The sequence below is a fragment of the Nuphar pumila genome, chromosome 7 (assembly GCF_984573655.1).
Source record: "Nuphar pumila chromosome 7, dmNupPumi1.hap1.1, whole genome shotgun sequence".
NCBI classification, from domain to species: Eukaryota; Viridiplantae; Streptophyta; class Magnoliopsida; order Nymphaeales; family Nymphaeaceae; genus Nuphar; species Nuphar pumila.
This window is the reverse complement of record NC_143255.1, coordinates 49,586,043-49,599,181: the sequence shown is the minus strand read 5'-3', so window position 1 is coordinate 49,599,181 and position 13,139 is coordinate 49,586,043. Positions and strand designations below refer to the sequence as shown.

Sequence of the window (13,139 nt, the reverse complement as noted above, 5' to 3'; positions counted from 1 at the left end):
GCTTGCAAGTGACCCAGTTGGATCCAGGATCATCAAGTTGGGAAATCCACAATGTGGTTGTTAAGATGTTCTAAAGTGAATGATAGCTGTAGCGTTTGGACATGACTAAATTCTCTCTCTCTCTCTCTCTCTCTCTCTCTCTCTATATATATATATATATATATATATATATATATATATATATATATATATATATTCTGATATGAAAGTGGGATGCCCAGCATTAAGGAATTTGTGTTGAATATTGATAGATGTAAAACTCCATAGTCGGATCAAGATGAGGTGTAAACTTGAATCCAATAAGAATATGAGAATATCCAAATCTAGATGTCCAATTTCACTTTGTGCTATTTTACATTTAAACCTATGTCTAATAAGGTTGGAGAGCGGGCATCCGAATCCGTCCGATATTGGGAATCAGCAGATCAATTGATCTGCCAATCTTTCATCCGACCCCTCCACATCTTTCGATGTATCATCAGATCTCTCGTCCAGCCCCTTTATTTCAGGGATCTTAAATCACCACTCCAGGTTAGATCCTCCAATCTGAGGCCTGAGGTATTCAAGCACCCCCTAAGGGCACATCTGAATGCTATGGATTCACGGTTTGAGGTTGGATCTCAAACGGTGGCACTATGAAACCGATCCAATCCAATATTAAGGAAGTTTCTTTCTCATATTTAGGATATCAAGTGTCTCCTAAAGCTTTGAAAGCATGCAGTTTCAAACTTATGAAGTGAGCTTCTTGAGAAGCTAGTTTCCAAAGTTATAAGAAGCTTAACAGTAGTTTTCCTGGCTTACCAAGGTGATCTTTCAATACACAAAGTTTGTGCAAACAAAAGTGCCTCCTGAGCCGAGTATAAAAAAATGACGGCTCTACTCAACTCAGCGGTGTATTGTCCTGCTTATTGAAGCAGGGTATGAGCATAGTATTTGAACCTTCGATCCTGAAAAGTTCATGACATCCAATCCCTATCGAACTGGACTATACAAACACGAGATGGAAAGTGTGGCCACATCTATAACCATATCAAACTGGATATTGCATCACCTATCAACCCATTTTTGAAATGAATGTCCATATGATGATCCATATGCTTGAAAATGGATATGGTTTGAATGGACAAGCATCCCATGTTGTACCTGTCTGCACCTATCTGGATATGAACAATGTAGATATTGCAGATACCATATCGTGGAAATTAACAATCTGGATTCAATATCAAAACCTTTTGTATAAGCCTGCATGTGGATTAGAGGCCCAACCAGATGATAGGTTAAGAGTCTCCATTGGTGACATGCCCAATCGCCTTAAAGGCAGGTCAGTCTGTATGCTTCTCTTTGTTCTTAGCAGGGTTGAACGCACTTCCCTCCGACTAAACAGCTCCAAGAAGGGTTGGTCTGATTTGATTGCCTCAATGCTTAAATATAAGGTAATATGAGATCTTAAAATCTCAAAAGTACAGATTTGAAATCGCCCCCAAATCCATGCATTTTGGGGGTATTGGGGATATCAGAACAGAGGGTCTAAGATCCCTAATTTGCAAAGCCTCTGATCTGACCCTCGTTCTGAGATCTGAGGTATTCATACGCGGATACACCCCTCCAAGGGAGTTCTGAATCATGGAGGAGAAAAAAATTGAGACTTAAGGGAAAAAAGAGAAAAGAAACATTCTCAGTAGATGGAACTACTTTGTTTTGAAGGAGGCCCAATTTATGGGCTATTCTAAACACAAACCATGCGCCACAGCTACATAAGAACCTTTTCTTTTGTTTCCTTTTCTCTCTCTCTCTTTTATTTTGAAGCTACATAAGTAATCCTTTACTGAGTCACTTGCTGATTCATGCATCATAAATAATTCCAACCTTTTTTTAACACTATATATATATATATATATATATATATATATATATATATATATATATATATATATATATATATATATATATGAGAAATGGAAACCTACAAGATAGAAAAAGTACCAACTCTACCCACTAAGATTTTTTTTGGTATTTTTTTTGAAATTCTGACCTTACAGATGTGTTCAGCATGATTGATTTACTAGAAATTGACACTTGGATCATGCATTTTGGATGAAAAAAAAAACGGTATCTGAAGCCTAAAAAATTTATGAAAATTATAGACTGTTGATTTTTGAACTTTATAAAAACCTATCCATGCATCAGAAATGATCCAAGTGCCAATTTCTAGTAAATAAATCATGCTGAACACATCTGTAAGGTCAGAATTTTGAAAAAAACACCAAAAATTGATGGTTCCAAGTAGCTTCCCACTATATATATATATATATATATATATATATATATATATATATATATATATATATATATATATATATATATATATATATTGAACATGTAATGTTTCATGGTAGAGGATTAAGGAGTCTGACTTCATATACTGCAAAAGTTCAAAAAGAAAAAGGCATATAACATGGAAGAACACTATCCTGGGAAGAAAAGAAAAGCAACAAATTTAAAGCTGGCTGGCCGACGCATTGGGTAAGGCACCAGCATCCATTAGCAGGGGCACCAGCTTCCCTTTGTTATGTAGTTCCATGACCGCTGTACAGCAAAGAATAGAATAAAAAGTAAATCTGTAAGGCCAACCAGCAAATACTCCCCTCACTAACCACCTGTGTGTGTGTGTGTGTGTTAAATGGTCTCATAGCCCTTGCCCTTACGTGATTGTTGCCTTCACTTCACAGTAGGGATGGCAGTGGACCGGGAGCCCACCCCATCTCAAAATTTTTCCCTCCATCCCCACACGGGTTTTGATTTTAACCTCTATCCTCGGTCCATTCGCCGTTTCATGTCCTCCATCCTCGGTCCAAACGGGGAAGGCGAGGTGGGGCGGGGCCCTGTTTTCCTGGTCCTTCCGGCGTTGTCGCCTTTCCCCGTTAGAGGAAGGAGAGGAGAGGAATGGGAGCTCGTGTGGCTCATTAGAGGAAGGAGAAGGAGATGAGAGATTCAAGAAAAGGTTTTATGTTAGGGTTACAAACATATATATAAAAGGGTATAATAGTAATTTCCTTAATGGAGATTGGGGACGAGGTAAGGCGGGGTAAGAGTAAGTCCATCCCCGCACAAGTTTTGATTTTAACCTCCATCCCCGGTCCATTCTCTGTTTCATGTCCTCCATCCCCAGTCCAAACAGAGCGAGGCGGGGCGGGCCCCATTTCCCCCCTGTCCACTGCCATCCCTACTTCACAGAGACAGACTAAAACAGGGAATGCATGCACACCCTTGAGTAAGTTCATACCATTCCCAGGTGCATACTGGATATTAGTGTGCATGCACATCCATACTGAGTTCCAATGGAAATGGCAGAACACGTGTTTATGCAGGGATCCACACAAGTGGACAGGGCAATAAGCACTACGCTACTAGCCAAAACTATTTGTCCATTCTCCATTGGTTCTCCGGTGGACAACATAGACAGCAAACAGAAATTGGCAACAATCAGGAGTACATGGAACCACCAATCACCAGTTTCAGTGGCAAGCAACGATATGCGAAATGATAGTTTGCAAGTTAAAATGATGACTAACCATCACAACCACCAATGTGGTTTCCACCGATGAACACGTTAGGCACAGTGCGCTGTCCAGTCCACTCCAGCAATGCAGCCTGAATTTCACTTCCATCACCTTCATATAGGCAAACATTCAATTAAGTGCACATTTCCAAGTCAGTGCTACTATAATGAAGGCACAAAATAGTGAGACTTCAATCTTTTTTTGGTCTATTTATAAAATTATAAGGCATAATCCTCGGCTTTACAGAAAAATATTTCATATCCAGCGATATATATGCAGTCAATCTAAAAAGAGCACATGGTAATAAGAAGCATGACAAGAAGCGGCAAACACAGGAAAACAAAAGTTGACCTGATGCTTAGACGCTCACACGAGGTCTTTTATGTGGTGCCACATACTGAATTTTGGTATAAAGCCACACCAGCCTATATTCAATAACCAACCCAAGGACACAAAACTAGATGTTTTAGCTAATCCAGACAGTTACCTGTCAATTAGTTCATGTATACATTTGCAACGTTAGCGAATAGGATGACCAAGGGAGAAGCTCTGAAAGGGGACCTGGACACATGATTTTCCCTTTGTCATAGACAACCAGTCCACTCACTTGGATCAGGTTCAAACTTTTTTTTTTCTCATGACAAAGTAGAGTGACAAACCTTCAGAGGTTCTGCACTCTGAAGGAAACCAGAACCGCACATTCTAGTGGATATTTCCTATAGAACACATTTTTCATCCAGGAAAGTGTCGTAGAAAATTTTAGTGTTCGCAAACATGTGCATCATTTTCCCCTGCAAAAGCAAAATGTGAGACATGTACAGAACAAAAGCTTCTATGAGGAGTTTGTAAATACGCCGAGCTCCTTGGAAGGAGCCCAGATTCTTGGAGACTCAAAACTCACCTATAAGCATGTCTGAACTTGGTAACTATGTTCATGTGCCAGTGCAAAAGCCCAGAGGCTCACTACTTTTTATCTAACATTATACACAGACAAATAGACACTATTGATAACACTCACCATTCCCACATGCTTGGATTTATCCTAGTGGATGCATCTCTCATAATAAAAAAGGTTGGATTTCTGTTTTCATTGAAAAGCTTCTCAAAACTATTCCACAGTCCCCAAAAAGTTTTGGTAGACAAGAAGTCATTCTAGCAAGATAATGACCGGACTCAAGTGTTTTGTGCATGTGCATGCATTTGACTCTATTGTTTTGTGCATGTGCATGCAAATGCATGCACATGTGATAATAGTGGAATAATAAATAATTTGACTTTTGTCACTACAAAAAATCTAATTATAATTAGCAATTTAGCATTAAGTGAAGGAGATGTGTCAATGTAATCATGAAACAGACTACAGTCTTGCTTATATCTGATGAAAAAAGAAAAAAAGAAGTTACTATGGCTGGATTAGCGTGAATTATCTCTTTTGGATATTAGCCAAATGTAGTGATGGTATAAAAAATTTGACTGATGTGGGTAGACATAGTCAACTGCATGTTAGACATGCCTTAATTATATCCAAAATGTGATAGGCCATGTTTTATGTCTTCTCACAACAATACTATTATACAGGCCAAAATGGAGTACCTAGTAACAATAGTCACCACATAATAACAAATCTATGGGATATCAAAGTGATACTTAGAAACATGTTAGGTATCCTCTACTCAAAAAATTGAAAGTCAAATGATTTTACTGGACTGAAAAACTCTTTTTCATAGCAAAAGAGATTGGCAACGATGAGCCCACCAATTTCCTTTTTCTCTTTTTTTTCTTTTAAAGGCAAGCAGAGGGTAGCCCGTGGCTGCGATGGTATAAAGTCGCTATCACATTCACTGATAAACTTGAAATGAAATGGGGATCTTCGAAACACGAGCTTAGATTAACAAGGGCAAGTGTCAAGAATGACACTAAAGCATAACCTTTAAAAAGGGTATAACTGGAAACAAAATAAAAATAAAAATGTTTATTTATTGATATGAAAAACCAATTGCTTAAGAAGCATTGGAATGAAATACAAGAGGGGCTGCACCCCTTTATATACACAGCTGAAAGAGGACTCAATAGAGCTGTAGGGCACAGTCCAACAGCTCTATTTAGAGCTGTTGGAATGTGTCAGTCCAACAGCTCTATTGCTAGTCAAGTCTGGACAGGACTTGACTAGCAACAGTCATTCTAGTTCAAACTGAACTAGATGACATAAAGACAAAAAATAAAAATAAAGGAAAAAAATTACAGAAAAGAAAGAAATAAAAAAATGTATTTATATATATATATATATATATAATAATATAATATTATTATATATACATATATGTACAATTTTACATTTTAACACTCCCCCTCAAACTTACGGTACAATGAGCGAAAGTTTGTCTAAGAGAAAGTGAAATCGGGGAGCAGCGAGAGGCTTTGTAAAGAAGTCTGCTAACTGATATTCTGAAGTGACATATGGCAGATCAATTGTCCCGTGTAGATATTCCTCTCTGACGTAGTGATAATCCATTTCGATGTGTTTGGTGCGTTCGTGGAATGTTCTGTTACTGGCAATGTAGATCGCACTTTTGTTGTCACAACACATTTGTGAAGCCTTTGTTGCTTCAGCTCCCATGTCAGCAAGCAGTCGTCGGAGCCAAACTACTTCCATGGTCGTGGTTGCCATGGCTCTGTATTCAGCTTCGGTGGATGAAAAAGATACCTTATGCTGCTTTTTACACCTCCACGAGATTAATGATTCTCCTAAAAAGACACAAAAGCCAGTGGTTGAGTGTCTGTTATTGGGATCACCTCCCCAATCAGCATCAGTATATGCAATTAAATCAAGAGAAGAGGAGGAAGATAAGAAAAGTCCTCGTGAAAGAGAGGACTTGATGTATCTGATAATACGCATGACTGCTCCCATATGAACAGAAGTAGGAGCATGTTGAAATTGACTTGCTGTATGAACAGCATGTGCTATATCTGGTCTGGTAATGGATAGATAGGAAAGTGCCCCGACAAGCTGTCTGTAAGGAGTAGGGTCTGCAAGAAGTTCTCCATCATCAATCTTCATTTTAACATTAACAACTTCTGGAGTGTCAACTTTCTTATCATCAGTAATACCAGACCTGAAAACAATATCAAAAGCAAATTTAGTCTGAGATAATAAATATCCTCTAGGAGAATAAGCAACTTCAATGCCTAAAAAATATCTCAACAAGCCCAAATCAGTCATTTCAAAATGAGATTTAAGAAGTGTTTTGATTGTTTCAACTCCCTGTTTATCGCTTTCGGTGATGATCATATCATCCACATAGAGAAGAAGCACAATGATCCCTACATCAGAATTCTTAATAAACAAAGCAGTGTCAGTTAAACAGAATTGAAAACCAATATCAATCATAACACGACTAAACCTATCATACCAAGCTTTTGGTGCTTGTTTAAGTCCATAAAGAGTTTTTTCTAAGCGAAGGACTTTACCCTTAGGAATACTTAGACCAGGAGGAGGTTCCATATATACTTCTTCAACTAGCTTTCCATTTAAAAAAGCATTTTTGACATCCATTTGAAAAATAAACCATTTTTTGATAGAAGCTAAGGCAATTAAGATTCGGACAGTAGTCATACGAGCCACCGGAGCAAAGGTTTCTTCATAATCAATCCCATATTCTTGGGCATAACCTTTGGCTACTAAACGGGCTTTATATCTTTCAAGAGTACCATCACTCTTGGTTTTAATTTTATAAACCCATCGACATCCTATAGTTTTCTTCCCTAGAGGAAGATCTTGAATATTCCATGTAGAAGCCTTTTCAAGTGCATCTAATTCAGCTTTCATGGCTTCTATCCATTTAATATCATTTTTTGCTTGAAAATATGTGGATGGTTCTTCATATGAGTGAATTAATGCAATAACTGCCCTGTATGTGGGTGAGAAAGACTCGTATGATACAAACTTTCCTAGAGGCCTCGAGATTCGGGATGATTGTCTAGTTGGAATGTTAGAATATTTCTCAAGTGCACATGGAGGATTAGACTCTTGTCGCCTGGAATATTGAATACTAGTATCTCTATGAACTTCTTCATTTTCAACATTAAGATCAATAATTCTTTGATCATCATCAAAGTTACAGTCAAGGTCATATTCATCAGATGTTGATGTTAGATCTAGCAAAAAGGAGTACTCAGTGACGTCTTTTAATTTTCTAAAATCAAAGAAGCTCTCCTTTTCAAGAAAGGAAACATTTCTAGACACATATAGTTTATTATTTTTGAAGTCAAAACATCTATAACCTTTCTGGTTTTCAGCATATCCTAAAAAGCACAGGGAATCGCACGAGGGGAAAGTTTATCATTTTTGTCAGTAAATATGAAACATTTGCACCCAAATATTCTTAGTCTAGAGTAGTCTGGAGAAATGTTCATAAGTTTTTCAATGGGAGTGATATTTTGTAACGAAGAAGATGGCATCCTATTAATGAGATAGGTGGCAGTTAAGGCAGCTTCTGCCCAAAAGTCTTTCGGGACTTGATTTGCTATTAATAAAGTCCTAGTGGTTTCTATAATATGGCGATGTTTTCGTTCTGCCAATCCATTTTGTTGAGGTGTATAAGGACAAGATCTTTGATGTGTGATGCCATGCAATTTAAGATAATTTTGAAAATCTGTGGATAAAAACTCTCCCCCTGAATCTGTGCGAAAAATAGTAATATCATTTTGAAACTTGTTTTTAACCATATTATGAAAAGTTTGAAAGTATGAAAATACTTCAGACTTATGTTTGAGAAAGTACATCCACGTATGTCGGGAGAAATCATCGACAAAAATAACATCGTAAACAAATCCTCCTTTAGAAATTACTGGTGCAGGACCCCAAACATCCGAGTGTATTAATTCAAGTGGTCTTGAAGAGAAAAAGGTTCTGTTCTGAAATGGTAATCTTTTCATTTTGCCGAGAATACAATCTTTACAATCAAAAGATTCAGAGTTACAAAATTTTCCTAGATTTGGAAAATGTTGGATTTTGGCTATATGTGGGTGACCAAGTCTCTTATGCCACAGTTCCAACTCTATTTTTTGAATATTATAACAAAAAGCTTTCTTCGGCATTTCCAAAAAATCCATGTAATAGAGTCCTCCTTCTCTATGGCCTTCCCCAATCAGCTTGCCTGACTGGCGATCCTGTACCCAACAACCATGAGAAGAAAAAGAAATATTACACCCATAATCATAAATTTGAGATACAGATAAAAGATTTAAATTTAATTTGAGAACATGTCTAATTTTTGGAATAAATTTTTTTTTTGTTTTATAATTTTTTTCAAAATTTCCTATTCCTTCTATTTCAAGAGAAGTCCCATCAGCAGTAAAGACCTTCGACACACTTGTTTTATTTTTAACACATTTGGATAGACTTTGATTATTTGGGGTCATATGAAAAGATGCACCAGAGTCAAGAAGCCAAGAAATTTTACCTAGATCAGAAAAAGATGAGGCTGCTGCGCCGGTTGAAGCTTCAGATGAGGAAGAGGCACCTTTGATGAGAAGCTGAAGAATCTCCATTAGTTGGGCCAAGGAAACTAGTGCATCCTGATCTTTAGGCTCCGATCCAGCAATTGCATCTCTTTTTTCTCTCAGCTCCTTAAGTTTGGGACATTGTGGCCTGTAGTGTCCCGGTTTATGACAGTGATGACAAATAACTTTCTTCTTATCATAGTCACCATTTTGTCGGTTAAAGTGAGGAGGCCTATATGATCAAACATGATTCCCTTGTCTAGACACGGCTAAAACGGAATCATCTTCAATTTTTAAAAAACCTTTCCGGAGACGATTTTCTTCCATTGTTAACTCTTCAATAGTTTCAACAATAGAAGGAATTTTTCCCCGGTGAAGTAGGGCCGATTTAGTGGTTTCAAATTCCGGCCTTAATCCAGTGATAAACTGGTAAAAATGTTCAGCATCGAGTTGTTTCTGACGAAGCTCGATGTCTTCGGCACAATGCCACTTTGGTTCTAAAAGGGAAAGTTCTTCCCAAAGTTCGGACAACCCATTGTAATATTCACGAATAGTTTTGTCTCCTTGTGTCATCATTCAAACTTTTTCTTGGAGGTTGCACACGTGTGCAAAATCTTTAAGGGAATACATATTCTTAAGGTATTCCCATGCCTTATCGGCATGATCAAATTTGGCAAGACTTGAGCATTTTTTAATGTCAACGCTATTGATAAGCCATGACATTATCTTCGCATGAGATATTCTCCATTCTTTCCATTTCTTCTCGTATGAGGCAATAGCCTTGATTTTCTCTTCTTCCGATAGAGGGACCTCTTTATCTCCCTCCTTTTTAGTAAGAGATAGCTTAGGTTCTGAATCGGAACCATCCACAATCCCCCATAATCCTTTTCCCCATATATGGTGCTTCATGATTGAAGCCCATGTTATATAGTTCGTATCGCTTAGTTTCATAGGCATGATGGTGACTTTATCATTGTCATCCATCGATTACAAGGAGAGAAAGAATTGGGATAGAAGAGAAACAAGAAGGAAAATGAAAAAGAAAGAAAAAAAAAACAATACAACAAGATGTGAAATCTTCTCCAATGAAGTGATAAAACACTTCTCTTCAAGTGGCGAACACTTTTGCAAACGGGCACGGAAACCGAGGCAGCTTTTCCTCAAGATTTAGTACTTCCGCGGCTCTGATACCATGAAATGAAATGGGGATCTTCGAAACACGAGCTTAGATTAACAAGGGCAAGTGTCAAGAATGACACTAAAGCATAACCCTTAAAAAGGGTACAACTGGAAACAAAATAAAAATAAAAATGTTTATTTATTGATATGAAAAACCAATTGCTTAAGAAGCATTGGAATGAAATACAAGAGGGGCTGCACCCCTTTATATACACAGCTGAAAGAGGACTCAATAGAGCTGTTGGGCACAGTCCAACAGCTCTATTTAGAGCTGTTGGAATGTGTCAGTCCAACAACTCTATTAAGAGCTGTTGGACTGTGTCAGTCCAACAGCTCTATTGCTAGTCAAGTCTGGACAGGACTTGACTAGCAACAGTCATTCTAGTTCAAACTGAACTAGATGACATAAAGACAAAAAATAAAAATAAAGGGAAAAAATTACAGAAAAGAAAGAAATAAAAAAATGTATTTATATATATATATAATATAATATTATTATATATACATATATGTACAATTTTACATTTTAACAAAACTGCCTAGTAAGGTTGTTATCCACAAATGCAAATGGTGATGGTACAACCTATCAATGGTTATATCACTCAATGACATGGATTTATATACTAAATGCATAAAGTGTACATATTTATCAAAGCTCCATCCCTTCTGATTATGTGAACTTTTAAATTTTATTTCTTAAAGACAGGGTAGGCAATGAGGACTGAATTTGATGGCATTGAGCAACTGGATTTCGAATTCTCTCCTTCATAACTGGCCACCAATAAAAAGAAAAAAAAAATCATCTAAAGCTGATCTGGATTGAATTTTTTAATATTGATGTTAGCACTTATCGTGTGTATGTGGTAAGTACAATGCCTTGAGAATTATCATTGAAATCAGGGGCTCAGCATTCTGTTTGTCTTCCTCTACGATCTCAATATAAACATGATGCTAGAGTTGAATACTCATCCTTCTAAATTATGCTAGACATAAGACTACAAGTAAAGCGGATATCTACCATAATATACACACCTATGAAATGGTCATTCCTCAAGTGCCAATTAGTTATAGCTCTTGCTTCATCAACCTTTTAATTCATCTGAATATAATACAAAATTCCTTCCTCTCTAGTTTTTTTTTTCAAAACCAGTAACACTTCCTTGTAACGAGCATTTTGGTAAATATTAAGCGATGTCCACAGAAGATTAAGAGATGGTTGGATGAAATATTCTACCGAGGATGGTATTTCTATATCATTTATCTGTTACAAATTTCCAATTGTAATTCTACCATGATTTAGAATTTGATGGTATTCAGTTATGAGCAGTACCAATTTGTTATTGCATTCACACACCTGACGCAAATATGAACCTTGAAAATATATTCAATTCTGAAGAATCAAATATCGAAAGTTCTATTCAAAATCTAAAGTTAAAACTTTGAACATATTTGCATCAAAAACCTAATCCAATCATGCATACCTAACTCAAAAAGGAAAAAAAATGAACAACTCAAATATAGAAACTCTAAAATAGATAAAAATTAGGAGGATGGCAGACTCACTTTCCACATCCAATTCGACCACCTTAAATTGTGCTCCTAACTTTGACAGTAGCTGCTTAACTCGCGTGCAATATGGGCAATATGTTTTACTGCAGTATTATGAACCAAAAATATCCAAATAAAGAAATTCAGGAGGTCCCAACGAAGTAAAATATCAAACCAAGAATAAAACCAAACCATGAAAAATGAAATTCAAAATCACCAACTATAGATAACGAATAAAATAACATAAAATTAGAAATAAATCAACTTCTATCAGTAAAACATTCCCAAATATTCACAAATGAGCTGATCTCCTTAAGAAAAAAAACTAACCGCAAATGAAAATGATCTGCTAAAACAGAGCACAAATCAAAGACCAACAACAAAGTACAAAAAAATTACTATTGAAGAGGACAAGATCATTAAGAAGTCAATACACGAAAATCATGACTTATAAAGAAAACGATCAAAGCTTCGTTGGTCAAAGCAGAATTGCACAAAAATCAGATGATGGTAAATAAGAATCAAATCTCTAGTTTCCGATATAAAAGCAAAAGAAAGGCATCTATGTTGGAAAACACAATCCAATTCTCCAAAAAAAAACCTAAAACCGAAAAGAAAGAACTGGCCTTTTCCCCTTTCCGATCCCAATCTCAATCCCGATTTATCCATGAAAATCCAGAAAAAAGAAGAAAAAAAATCCGGAAAAAAGGGGATAATTTTGAGAGCAAGACCTGAAGACAACGACGGCGTTGTTGGAGACGATCTCCTGAGCCTTTGAGAGCGCCATCTTCACCTCTTCTGGATCTGCCGTCCCCCGACTGAACCAACTTCCCATCTTCCTTCCTCACCACCACCACTCCCTCTTAATGCGCTCAACGAGGTCGCTCTCCGTCTTTCTCTATTTGTCAACCAATCAGAATCTGACACGTTTTGCTGGTCACGTTCTGAACGGAGGCGGAAGGGAATTTACGAAAGGTCAAACAGCGTGCTGACGGTATCGATTCGTATCGTATCAGCTGAAATCGATGCCAAACTGAGCTGATTCGGTTTATTTTTAAATAAATTTTAAAAATGGTTTAAAACAGTTTTCTAATATTTTTCATATTATTTTAATATTTTCTTGAGACATTTCTTTTTTTTTTGTTACAAATTTGCCGATCGGTTCAAAATAAGAATCGGCCGATTTTCTGAATCGATTTGAAAATCGATTCATGATCCGATACGATTCTGACAACATTGGGTGCGTGACGATACGAGAGGGGTCGTGGTGGGGGAAAATGTCGACATGGAAAATCTCCAGATATTCCAAGGCACGTTTGGAACCGAGAAAATGACAGGAAAATGCTAGTG

The 13,139-nt window shown here is 37.0% G+C and overlaps 1 protein-coding gene across 1 annotated transcript; it reads right to left on the bottom strand.

Annotated features, from left to right (window-relative positions):
- Nucleotides 1–2,393: 2,393 nt before the first annotated feature.
- LOC149832209 (glutaredoxin-like) lies at nucleotides 2,394–12,670 on the bottom strand. The gene is made up of 4 exons (XM_090014376.1): nucleotides 12,521–12,670; nucleotides 11,805–11,893; nucleotides 3,573–3,671; nucleotides 2,394–2,586 (listed from the first exon to the last, which is right to left on the bottom strand). Exons 1-4 carry the CDS (start codon nucleotides 12,622–12,624, stop codon nucleotides 2,498–2,500), a joined length of 381 nt encoding a protein of 126 aa, XP_089870502.1. The 5' UTR covers nucleotides 12,625–12,670; the 3' UTR covers nucleotides 2,394–2,497.
- Between the last annotated feature and the right edge of the window lie 469 nt (nucleotides 12,671–13,139).

Bases quoted from the DNA above. Each gene is read 5' to 3' on its own strand.
- LOC149832209 (XM_090014376.1), bottom strand. From the start codon at position 12,624: ATGGGAAGTTGGTTCAGTCGGGGGACGGCAGATCCAGAAGAGGTGAAG. The intron at 3,672-11,804 runs GTGAGTCTGCCA...GCCTATATGAAG, and splicing joins GGTCGAATTGGATGTGGAAA to GTGATGGAAGTGAAATTCAG. The intron at 2,587-3,572 runs GTTAGTCATCAT...TTTGCTGTACAG, and splicing joins CCACATTGGTGGTTGTGATG to CGGTCATGGAACTACATAAC.